Below are 12,346 nucleotides of genomic sequence, written 5' to 3'. Positions count from 1 at the left end.
TCTTCATTTGCGCTTCGTCCTGTAACTTTTATAGAGCATATGACAGTGTTTTAGTCTTTTAAAGGAAAGTCATTGGTATAGCAAAGAGATAACGCTAACTATTGATGCATACGGGATATATTAAAATAAAGATATCGTTAGAATTTTAGGGTCTACAATGCGTTTGAATAGTTACATTAAAAACTATACATGCGTTTAAAGAAAAAGGAAGTCAAAATATTCGCACCTTTATTTATATATTTTTTTGGGCCTTTTTCCTTCTTTTATTTCTTCTTTCTATCAATTGGAATCATATTCATCCGTGTTAGGAAAAATTAACGGCCCAAGTCAGCTCTTTTTTTTAACCCAGTAAATCAACATGACATTTGATATTATATTTACCACGGTTTAAATAGAGTCCGTACAGTGTTACATTTATTGTTACATTTTTTACAAGAAAGCTTTGAGCTTGAATAATAGATCCATGGTATACATTCTACCCAATCAATACATACAATCTACAATAGTTACGGATTTTTTATATGCTTTTTTACGTTATACCGGATGCGTCTAATTATATCCATTTATGCTCTGAAAAGAAAAATTAAAGTTTGATCGTCAACAATCATTGGTTCATCTGGTACTGATCATATATAAGAGACGTCAGGCCTGTGGGTTTCGCAATTAATCAGTACGGGACGCTTCAAATCACGCCATCGACCGCGCCTCAAGAGGATGATTTTTAGTGGTAAGATACAAGATTTCGGCGTTTTAATGGGATCTCTTTTTTTTTTTTTTAAACATAAAAATACAATTTATTGATGCTTATTAAAGACCACATATCCTAATGTGACACGCCATAGTCCCAAATCCTTATGTCTCCATCGTCTGATGTCGATATGATCTTTGTATCACTTAGTGCCACTGAGGTGACAGGCCCATTATGCCCTTCCAAAGCATGCATGCACCTACCACTTCCAATATCCCATACACGAACTGTTTTATCATGAGATCCCGAAACGATCCTGAGCGTATCATAAGCTAAGCTCCAAACACCTTCTACATGACCAAACAGTGTTCGTATACAGTTACCGGTGGTCATATCCCATAACTTGATCGTATTATCTAAAGAGCCTGATATGATGATGGGATTTTCAGACAGTTCTGCTGCGACAGTTGCTGGTGACGAAAATTTCTTTATTTGCTCCAAACTCAATCCGTTACTGCTTCGATTGTCTGTAGCACACCCAGGTTGAAAATCAGCCATTCTATTTCCACCAGTGGCACGCGAGTTTGTCGAAGAAGAAGGATTTGCATGCTCGTCCCCATAATTTAATAAGCGATGTGTAAACCCCTTTGGACTTGGTACGGCTATCTGAACTTGACCTACATGGCCGTTGAAAACACGAACACATGCGCGTTTCTGTAAATCCCATAAACGAATAGTAGAATCATCGCTACAGGATATTAACATGGTATCATCTTGACAAAATCGAACTGAATTCACCCATTCAGTATGGCCAGTTAATGTGCAACATTCACCTGCTAAAAAGTTCCACACACGGATAGTATGATCGGTTGAACCACTTGCCATTAACCTAGAGTTAAAATGTAAACTCAATACACCGCCAGTGTGACCTTCAAGAGTACGGATACATTTTCCAGTTTGCCAGTTCCAAATTTTTAGGGTTTGATCCATAGAAGCTGTCACTAACTTAGCCTCGTCAAATTGGAGCGCACGAACACAACGTGTGTGACCAGTGAGGGTACGGATAAGTTCGCCTGTTTCCAGATTCCATATACAAACCGTCTTATCGTAAGATCCAGTCATCATTATATTACTTCCATCACAAAATTGGACACACATGACTCCATCAGTATGACCACTCAAGATACGTAAATTATATTTGTTATTTCGCCAATTTCTTTCCACCATCAATCTTTCCGAGTAAACATCTTTCCAAGGTCTACGAGCAGGTGCAGGAATGACTGATGTGTCACCAGCTGAGTTTCCTTGGGCATTAAAAATAGTGTTAAAAGCAGTTGTACATGCTTCGTCATCGTTGTTCCTGATCTTTAATTTTTTGTTCTCTTTTAATGTGCTGCTTGAAGCATTTGAAGTGGTTTTGATCGGACCACATGCAGTCCGAAGAGGTTCTTCGCTTGGTTCAATTAATGGTCTCTTGGGCACTGCGGTTGCCTTTCTCTTCTTGTTTAGTAAAGGTAATCCCCATCCACATTTTGTACATTTCTTATCAATATGCTGTTCACACATACGGTGCCAAAGAGCATCATCGTCTGCCATAGCTTTCCAGTTGTGAGACACTTGTGCAGCGTTACAAAGTGACTTGGCATCAAGGTAAAAGAATATCTTCAAGGATATTTCACGGGGTAAAATAGACAAAAAGTCAATGCGTAACAATGGTTTTATGGCATCATGAAGAAAAGACAATTGAGGCATGCAGCATGTTGATAAAAGGCCTCTTAATATTAATATACGTTGATCTGCTGGTGCTGCTGAAAATAGCGACCAAATATGTGAAATAGCTGCCTTATCTTCAGTTGGAAGTACTTCCATTTGCTACAAGAAAAAAAAGAAAAAACGGAATTATAGGCACATTTTAATGTAAGTTCGGTCGACTTTGATCTGTCTTACTCTTTGTGCATTCTCTATATCAAGGGAATCAGGTTGTCGTCTCTTGATTAGATCTGGTCGATGTCGATAACACAATTTTCTTGAATTAGTGACCTGATCAGGAACATGGCGTGAGAGAAATTCTTTTACTGGTAAATCGTCGTTCGAAGGATCGCTTTTGTCGTCCATTTATTTCAAATAATAAGAAGAGTATGTGCGTATGGTTCAGAAAGGAACACATCTGATTAGCAAAAAAAAAAAAAGTCTCCACGTGACACCCTTCAAACCCAGCAACTATGGTTAAAAATATTGGTTCCTTTACAGTGTTCACACTTCAGCCCTTTTTCTCTGTTATAATATAAACAAAATGCATGTACTAGCAAAAGTTTCTAGATAACCTGATCAAACCAATTAATAGTCCAAAATAAGCAGACACTTAAGACTGTGCTAAACAACGTGCAGCGAAATAACACTGAGAGTAGGTCAAGGATGATTGGAATCCGGAGAAAATGGTGTAATCAGATTGATATATTACAACGAAAGAATACAGGACTTCAGTAGGATTCGACAAAACGTTACAGGGTTGACGGAAAGTCTGTTCTGCTGATGTTTTATTTCGTTGAAGGATTGGTCGATCTTTGTGAAGCAATCACTTTGACCCGAAGTTTTTTATTGTCTCCTTTTCTTCTACATGTACTTTCTCGATCTAAGTCAAGAGATTCTCCAGGAGATCTTTTGTTATTCAGGCAACTTTCTTCAATGTGCTCTTGTTTGCAAGCAGTAGATTTCACCTTCACTTCGTGTGCGATATAGAAACGTTATGTTAAATTGCGGTAGTTTTCACGAAACAAGGCTGAAGTTGCAGCTAGATCCTGACAAACGCTCTGGATTTTTCAAATATGGCCATGTTACAAAAAAAAATACAATTCACACGTTTTTGTTGCAAAGATACTATAAATACAAACAGGCTTAGCACCAGAGACTGCAAGATTAATTGTATGATTTGTAGGTTGGACATGGACGAATTTATATCACTTTTGGAATGCCTACCAAATGTAAAAGAATTAGACTTTAGTTCGTTCTTTTTTCCAGATAAATATTTTCAGTACATAGTCGAAATCACGTCAAATAATTGTTTAGATCAGTTACAAGCCATGAAACCACTGGGGCTATATAAGGAACTCGAAGGGCTCTCACAAACCAAAGGCTTTCTTATCGCGTACAAGTACAAGGCAACTATCACCAGCACCGAGTTTAAATATTGTAGTATTATGATGGAATTAGGACCTCGACTCGATAAATCCTTAAATTTTCTAGGCGAACTTAAAAATCTGACGTATTTGACACTTTACAGCAGCTGTGATTTCAACTTGGCAACACTGGATCTACAGAGACTTTGCCCAAACTTGAAAGGCATCAACTATGACAGTCATGTTTTAATTCCTGACAAAATGATAAAAGAACAGTTGGAAGACCTTAGCGACACCATCACATACACTAAATTGGAATACTTAAAATTACTGTGCCTAGTATACCGCTCCATTACACTCGATATCTTACGAACTTGCTCTCCAAACAAGTGGCTAATTTAGAAATGGTTATATCTAAAGCTTACATTTTTGATTGGATAAACGAAATAGGTTTAACAAACGCTTTCGAGTTTGCGCTCGCGGTAGGCGCCATAGAAGATTTCAACATTAACTTTGCATTGGACCGTAAACACGATCAACAATCACGGGAATACGATTCAGAAAATGGCTTATCAAGGCTGGAATCTTTTTTCATCTTAGTTTTAGCATTCAGAGGACTTAAAAAAAATGGTGTAGTTTTACTTTCCAGGATGCTGCAGCTTGTCCGGGTGAGACCTTTAAATTTTTTGGTTCGAAGAACATCTTTGATTGTCAATACTCCTTAGAGTACGAAGAATTCGGACCCTGATACTGGTGTCTTCTGTATGCACTCACTGGATAACACTACTGTACGCTGTGTATTTAATATGATCGATACTTTTAGGGTTAGCATTTTAGGTGGTCTTGACCGAAGCTTGGCATTTAAGTTTATGGAATTTGTAATCGCTGAATGTTTGAATGTGTCATCCTTCGAATACGTTGATGTTCACAGGTCTGTAGAAATACAATGCATTATGGAAGAATATGATTTAAGCAAACCGGATGATGATACTGCAACATCCATCATACAAAAAAGAATGAATTCTCTGAGTATAGAAACCGCCATTCTCGATGATATTGAACTCGGCCAAATTTCCCAATATTTCCCTTGTATTGTCAAGATTCTTTGTAATAATAGCTTTACAGATTGCGTAAAATTAAATGAAATAGAAATTGATGTTACCTCGTTTAAACATTTAAAATCTTTGACTTACTTTATACAGTCATCACAAAAAGGGCAATACTATGCATTTGTTCAATGTATACACACTAACGGAGACAAAGTATATCATCATCTGGACAAGAAAACTCCTGCAACTATAAATCCCTGTACCTCGAGGTTTTTTGAAGACTGCGTAAATAATCATAAACCTGACATCTACATTACGACCATTTATTGCCGTAGCGATGTTGAAATCCTACTAAAATTGTCTCAGTAATGAGCCAAGTTTTGTAGACGGCTCCAACTACAATTGTATAGAACCTGTTTAGAATATTATCAAATATAGTAAATCCTGTAAATTTTCTGTTCACAGTTACAGCATCTATTCCCAATATATCAAAAATGCTCTAATATGAATGCGTTTCAGAATATTTGTTCATATTTGAGAAAAACTTTCATAATTCGAAACTCTTCACTCTCAGTCGGGGCAACCGAACGATAAGTTTGTTTTTGGACTATGAGTAATTGCCTATCCTATGGTGCAGCTTTATTATTGAAGGGGACCAAGATAATGAAAATCTTAGAGTTGTAATTGCTACGATTAGCTGTTACAAAAATAGTTCAGTCGCACTGGCAATCATTCTGTGTGTGCAATTGCTTTATAGACGGAAATATTTCTAATTAGATCAACATTGACTCAAGTTTATTGGAAATACATGCAGTAAAGAGGAGTACAAAAATATTATTACCAAAATAATAGTGTCAGTGTTTTATACATATTTCGTTTTTCTTCAGATAAAAAATATAATTGTTATTAGTAGCCAACGTACTCGTGTAAATTGTATTTTAAGCCTTATGTAACTTCTTTATAAAGCACTGCTTCTAATTTTGAGAAAATCAAGACCATGAGGAGAAATTCTTGCAAATCATTGTTATTCTTAACATTTTGTTCGACTATATTTATGAACGTTACTTCGTATTAGACTTCTACCATAAAATTCAGAGCGTGACCAATGTAAGCATCTGCAACCACCGCACTGTTAAAAGAGTAATTTCTCTTGTTAGCGCCAATTGGATGTAAGCTAATGATTAGCTCCTAAATTTTATAATTTCTTTAATTTCTAGCTTGGGGTCGGTCCAAGAGCAACCAAATAAATGGGAGGGCCATAATTTAAATGGTAAAAGAAAAATACGCAATGTTTTGACTAAGATTAAAAAAACCCTTTTTCACTGCTGCATACCTCTGTAAAAAGGGCATCATTCATTTGTGATATGGGGTCATAAGTCGGTACTTTAATATATTTCATCCTGACGTGTGCGTGTGCAACCTTCATCCTTCAGTTGCATAAGCACACTTTTCTCTCAATTACGTAATCATAACTGAAACAACTCGGTATGTCATCTTACTCGGTGTTTTAACACCACATATCACTTTCGATATTTAGGCTTACAACTTCTTTTCAAAATGCGAATTCAAGAAGTCCCCACAGAGATTTGTCGTGAAATATTTTTTCTTTCAGAGAACCCTTACCAATGCGCGCTTGTCTGCAAAAGTTGGACTGAGCATGCACTCCAAGTATTTTACAACGATCTGACCTTGGGTGCTTTTGGTATATACCGGACGAAGCAGGAGTTGAAAATGATTGCCAAAGACCGTGATGGCTTCTTTAAGTATGCTAATTTGGTCAAAAAATTAACCATTGGCGAAAACAACGATCGTTCTCCCGCCAAGTTCCCCCCTAAAAAATTTATAAAACGGACACAGCATTCAGATCTAGAGTTCGATCGACATGAATTCATAACACTGTTGGAATGTTTGCCAAATCTTGAATGCTTGCATATATCTCTCAATGTCCAGGACGAAAACTACCTTCAATACATACTCGAGACTGACTCTAAGACGTGTTTGAATAATATCCAGAGTATTACCAGTGATCGATCAGACATTCAATTCTCCCTTTATTACAAGTATCGCGCAACCATAACAACTTTAAAAGTCAATGATCAACGAGATATAGTAAATGTAGATTCTCGGTGGGGTGGGATGCTTACTCTACTCAGCCACTTTCCAAAGATGACAGATCTGACACTGATCAATCCACCGAATAATGTTACAACTTTCGACGTCCAAAAGGCTTGTCCCAGTTTAATATCGTTCGAATTTAATGCTGACTTTGATTTGTCTGATGAAAGAGCATTGCAAATTTTGGATAATCCTGCCAACTTTGATTCTAATAACAGCCTAAAAACGTTCAGGCTTGCTTTACCTACTATGTCAAAGGCATATATCAGCTATCTGACAGATTATATGTGCATACAACTTGATACTTTTGAAGTGGAAATGTTTGATATTAATTTATACGACTGGCTAATACATGTTGGTATGGATAGCGCTTTAAAGTTTGCTAAACAGATAGGAAAGATGGAAGAGTTTAGTTTTAGCTGTATGGCTAATGAAATGCATCTCAGAAGAACATTTAGCGATAAGACAAACATAACCGGCTATTTCGAATTACTCGACGGTTTCAGAGGCGACAAAACCCCCTATTGCCGTATTGAATTCTGTGATGTTAATGGCTTTTCGGCAGAGGATTTTGTGGAGTACAATGCGCATGATGGGCTTAATCTTCGGTGCAAGTTGGATTATAAAGATTATCGATTTCCTTATCAAGGAGCTATTGAAGGTGCACAGGCTCTCTCCCCCTACGCAGACGATCGAATTGATAATGATAATGATCGCCATGTAGGCGAAAAACATGATAGCGTAGATGACAATCAAAGCAGCGATAATGGTTCTTCCGATGATGATATCCAAGCCAATTATGGCATCAAAATTACCTCACCGGATAGAAAAATATCAGTAATTGGATTGGAAGTTGTCAATTATATGCATGTCACTATGTCTGACAGGCATCCAGATCTGCCTTTTAAGTTTATCGAATACGCATTTACACATTGTCCAAATCTCGAGTATTTTCACTTTGGTTTCTTGGAAGAACCGGCCGAAGAGTTTTGCATTACAACAGTAATCAATCCACGTAAACTTAAAATAAATCATCAAGTGACTTCGACCAATCCACAAGAAAACATGAAGGTAGTCAAGACCGCAGATTTCGTTCCCTCTGACGAATGGCTTAACTTTGTTGTTGGATTTGTTCCCGATATTGAAATATTTGCTTTAGGTGATCACAATCTAGATTCGACAACGCCGGACATGACTGAAATAGATTTGACATGCTTCAAAAAATTAAAGACAATCTATTTTTTAATGGAAGTTATATCTAAAGGTGATGCGAATATGGCATTTATTCATTTTAAATATAGCGATGGCGATGAAGCCTACTTTTGTCAAGAATGTGCAAATCCTCTTGCTTTGAACGTGGTAGATCTTGAAAACTTTCAAAATTGCTGTAATAATGAAGCACTTGATACACGCTGTATAACCATCTTTTGCGAAAAACACATTCAAATTGTTGTATACTCCGATGAGCATGGTACAATTGGAGAAATTAATGACGGGCGAATGCTTGATTATATCCGTATAAATTCTAACTTTTTCCGTACAATTTCCATCATATGAACCCGTGAGGGACATTTTGCTTTGTAAAAAATAAACCACAAAATTAGTTTTAACGGGTTTTTAAAGCGTTTTACAAGTTGCACAAAAAAACCACTCGTATCAATTTGGAGTATTCTTAGCCAATATGTCAATCATACTCTAAAGGGTCTAAGAAGAGGGTTATTATTGTAGCCAGAATATATAATATATTGTCAATGATAACACAGTCAAGTATATTTACTTGCCTCTAAAGGTTAGCTAAATTTATTGAAGCCGTCACTTTGGCTTCTACAAACATTACGACAGTTGTCTTTTTTTTTGTGCTTTTTATTTACTATCTCGACATGTCTATTCTCGATCTTAGCCAAGAAATCATTCGTGAGTTATTTCATTACTCAAGTAACCTTTTACAATGTTCTCTTGTCTGCAAACGCTGGAATGCGACGGCCCTTCAATTATTGTACAGGGAAGTGACATTACATCCTTGTCACCTTCATCACACCATGCAACAATTAAAACTTGATCCTAAAGAACGCGATGGCTATTTCAAATACGGCCCTTTTGTCAAAAAACTCAAATTCAGTGATAATTCTTCTGGATCTACGCAACGTCTACCATATAACTTGATCGGCGTGGATATGACGATGAATGAAGAGGATTTCATATCACTTTTGGAGTGCCTACCAAATCTTGAAGAATTGGATCTGGGTCACTCTCTCCAAATTCCTCAATACCAAATATACATACTCTACACAGAATCAAAAAAATGCCTAAATCACTTGCAAGTTCTAAAGCCATCACCGCGGTCTGTTGAACATACATTTTCAGCACTTGAACGATACTTTGAAATTGCATACAAGTATCGCGCAACAATAACCGAAACCGTATTGTATGACCAATATCTCTTTTCATGCGGAGACGACGATAAATCAAGTCTTGCTACTTTAAGCCGTTTAACCAACTTGACCCGCTTGACATTGGTAAATACTTCGGATGAAGATTTGACAACGCTCGGTATTTTAAAATCCTGTCCAAATCTCACTAAGCTAGTGTATGAAAGTACTATGCCTATTCCTGATGCAGCTGTAAAGAAACTCTTGGATAATTTTGACTGCAGCAACTTGGGTCGTAATTTAAAAACTTTCTGTATCACCATACCAACATTGCCATCAAATTACGTAAGGTATCTGACAAATTGTCTCTCTCCAAAGGTTGAATATGTTGCTATCTGTCTGGAGGAGTATTTACACGAATGGATCCAGAATATTGGGATGAAAGATGCTTTAAAGCTCCTTAGCCGATTGGGCTCAGGAAAAAGAGCCACCTTCAGCTTGAACACATTTGGAGATTCTGCAAAAAGGGAAGCTCGCTATAACTCCAAAATAACGAACTTTTTCAGGTTGATAGATGCTTTCAAGGGGAACCGGGAGATGTACGGCCATCTGGTATTTAGAAGCGTTGATGAGAATTCTTACGATCCGACACCAGAATTCCTAATTGATAATACAAAGGGAGAACTAAATTTGAATTATACACTGGAGATGAATGAATACTTCCTTTCAGACGAGATGAACGTTGACCACAGAACTTTTAAAGCCATTTTACCAGATGTTTGCATTTCAAATATTGGTCTAGAGATTATTAACGACATGAGGGTGGATATCGACCGCAGTAGTCCAACGATACCATACAGTTTCTTACAGTACGCCATTAAATATTGTCCAAATCTGTCGCGCTTCAGGTTTTCGTACCTAGAACAGCCCTTTGAAAGCTTTAGCGTTTGTACTGTGGCCCATCCGGATAAAAAAAAGAAGAATAAGTGCCTTCTACAAGAATCTCCAACAGAAGGTATGAAGGTCGTCCGAATTGTAGATCGTGTTCCGGATGAGACATGTCTAGGTTATTTCTCTGCGCTTTTTAAAAATATAGAGGTTCTGTTACTTGACTCTAAATATGGCGTTCTCGATCCTCCATTAACGACCGAAATTGATATCACAGACTTCAAAAATTTAAACACGTTTGGTTTTTCTTTGGATTTGGTTTACGAGCCTGAAGAACATGTAATGATTATTCACTTTTTATTTAGTGATGGTGACGAAGCGTGTTTTATTCTGGATGACCGATTTCATCAATCGGGAATACCTGTGCCCCTGGATTTTTTACAAAAATGGAAAGAGGATGACGGAATCCGACCTGGAAATATTATTACTGTTAAATGCAGGAAAGACACTAAGATTATTGTAGGTTCATCTCACTATGGAGTACTTGCCGAGTTTGACAACGGTCTTCCACTCGACTATATTAGCATTACTTCAGATTTACTTGACTTACGGGCAGAAGATATATTTTATTTTTAAAAACTCAATAAAAATTGATTTGAAACTCGTAATAATTATTGGAGACTCAAATGGGTGATTTAGTATTGACAGCTTTTGTTACTTCCATAAGGATTGACGGTAAACTGTGCTCAAAAAATTTAAAGGCATGTACAGTTGAAGTGCAAGTCTATTGACCATAGCCACTTTACCAATTGCTACAGTATCCTTCATTGCAATGCTGTCAGATAAAAGCATGATAGTTATTAAATAATTAATGGTCATGAATTTTTAATTAATACATATAAAAGAACATGGCACCAATAACATTTTGTCACGAAGGAACTTTATCAGAAATTACGATGATTAGTTTTCTTTTCATTAATATTAAAAACAGGGAGCAGATGCCCACTGGCAGCCTGCCCGGATGCTCCAAGATATAATTTCAAAAATGAGAGTAACGTGTAGCCTCAGATACAGGACGAAGAAAATAAATGGTCCGAAAATTGGTCTGCTTTTACACTTTTCAAAAGCCAAAAAAAAGTGTGTAAGTAATCGTTCACAGCGTTTTGAGTGTTCATGACTTTCCATGGCACTTTTTACCATTTCAGAGACGTTCACACCTTTCCTTTTTTATTTTATCTATATCACGTAATATATTTTCTATGAATGGCATTATCCCGTCTTATATAAAATAAGACGTGTATTCGGATATAGTGACATTGAGGGATGGCCACCGGGACCGTCAAATCCGATTCTAATTACCTTGTTTGACTCAGATTCTGAGTAGGCAAGTAAATAAAAGTACCATTTTTCTTTTTTGTATAGTATATAACCCCAGATATTTTTTTTTAATGCGGATACCTCAGCTTACATATGTAAGCAATAAAAGATTCGATAATATTACTCTCTACTATATAAATCATATAACTCAAGCAGGAAATTCAAAGGTGTAAAAGGAATATGAACCGTACCATATCGTTTCCATTAACATCTAGAAACCTTTCAGGATCCTCAAATTTATGAACGGTTAAAAGTACTTCATGAGTAAGACTTTATATAGCCATTCATGAGTTCCCAAAACTCCTCAGAAACACACTATAAATAAAATCAGACAAATTCTTAAGTATGATATAGTAGTCAATCTTTTTTTCTGAGACGCTCTACAATACGCATACTCGGATAGAGAATCAAACCCGAGTACAGGCATTAAGAAATAATTAATTAATGCTTTGTTGAATCATATTTGCACTTACATATATAAGTGAAATAGCTTTACTAGATACATAGCCGATTGATTTCTTAAAAGAGTTTTAAATTTGCTAAAAAGTTAAAAAAGAACGTTATCCACAGTCCAGATATTTTGCTACCACCATAAGAGAAATGATATTATTATAAATTCATGATAGTATATTGTTTGTGAGTTTCTTGCAGTGAGATTAACATGAAAATTCCTTGAATAATTCACCAATTTCTTTAAATATTAGATTGAGAAACCACAACTGCGAACTTGTTGAAGAGTAATAA

The 12,346-nt window shown here is 36.5% G+C and overlaps 5 protein-coding genes across 5 annotated transcripts; 3 read left to right on the top strand and 2 right to left on the bottom strand.

Annotated features, from left to right (window-relative positions):
* Window positions 1-812: 812 nt before the first annotated feature.
* On the bottom strand, window positions 813-3,158 carry EV154DRAFT_98324 (quinon protein alcohol dehydrogenase-like superfamily). The gene is made up of 2 exons (XM_051607876.1): window positions 2,636-3,158; window positions 813-2,560 (listed from the first exon to the last, which is right to left on the bottom strand). The coding sequence occupies exons 1-2, from the start codon at window positions 2,801-2,803 to the stop codon at window positions 824-826; spliced, it is 1,905 nt and encodes a 634-aa protein (XP_051460720.1). The 5' UTR covers window positions 2,804-3,158; the 3' UTR covers window positions 813-823.
* Window positions 3,159-3,656: 498 nt separating this feature from the next.
* Window positions 3,657-5,369, top strand: EV154DRAFT_600178 (uncharacterized protein; the record flags this gene model as incomplete). The annotated part of the gene is made up of 4 exons (XM_051607154.1): window positions 3,657-3,669; window positions 3,728-4,079; window positions 4,145-4,472; window positions 4,530-5,369. 4 exons carry the CDS (start codon window positions 3,657-3,659, stop codon window positions 5,220-5,222), a joined length of 1,386 nt encoding a protein of 461 aa, XP_051460719.1. The 3' UTR covers window positions 5,223-5,369.
* Window positions 5,370-6,391: 1,022 nt separating this feature from the next.
* EV154DRAFT_499190 (uncharacterized protein) lies at window positions 6,392-8,579 on the top strand. The gene has a single exon (XM_051600448.1). It carries the CDS (start codon window positions 6,411-6,413, stop codon window positions 8,523-8,525), a length of 2,115 nt encoding a protein of 704 aa, XP_051460718.1. The 5' UTR covers window positions 6,392-6,410; the 3' UTR covers window positions 8,526-8,579.
* A 216-nt stretch (window positions 8,580-8,795) lies between these two features.
* EV154DRAFT_499188 (uncharacterized protein) lies at window positions 8,796-10,896 on the top strand. The gene has a single exon (XM_051600447.1). It carries the CDS (start codon window positions 8,849-8,851, stop codon window positions 10,859-10,861), a length of 2,013 nt encoding a protein of 670 aa, XP_051460717.1. The 5' UTR covers window positions 8,796-8,848; the 3' UTR covers window positions 10,862-10,896.
* Window positions 10,897-11,206: 310 nt separating this feature from the next.
* Window positions 11,207-12,029, bottom strand: EV154DRAFT_478548 (uncharacterized protein; the record flags this gene model as incomplete). Its single annotated transcript, XM_051598193.1, has 4 exons — window positions 11,207-11,447; window positions 11,585-11,634; window positions 11,794-11,872; window positions 11,998-12,029. The coding sequence occupies 4 exons, from the start codon at window positions 12,027-12,029 to the stop codon at window positions 11,207-11,209; spliced, it is 402 nt and encodes a 133-aa protein (XP_051460716.1).
* Between the last annotated feature and the right edge of the window lie 317 nt (window positions 12,030-12,346).

Source organism: Mucor mucedo (assembly GCF_025094135.1).
Source record: "Mucor mucedo strain NRRL 3635 chromosome Unknown EV154scaffold_18, whole genome shotgun sequence".
Lineage (NCBI taxonomy): Eukaryota > Fungi > Mucoromycota > Mucoromycetes > Mucorales > Mucoraceae > Mucor > Mucor mucedo.
Note: the sequence above shows the minus strand (reverse complement) of the source record. Positions and strands in the feature narration are given on the sequence as shown.

Bases quoted from the DNA above. Each gene is read 5' to 3' on its own strand.
- EV154DRAFT_98324 (XM_051607876.1), bottom strand. From the start codon at position 2,803: ATGGACGACAAAAGCGATCCTTCGAACGACGATTTACCAGTAAAAGAA. The intron at 2,561-2,635 runs GTAAGACAGATC...TTTTTCTTGTAG, and splicing joins ATATAGAGAATGCACAAAGA to CAAATGGAAGTACTTCCAAC.
- EV154DRAFT_499190 (XM_051600448.1), top strand. From the start codon at position 6,411: ATGCGAATTCAAGAAGTCCCCACAGAGATTTGTCGTGAAATATTTTTT.
- EV154DRAFT_499188 (XM_051600447.1), top strand. From the start codon at position 8,849: ATGTCTATTCTCGATCTTAGCCAAGAAATCATTCGTGAGTTATTTCAT.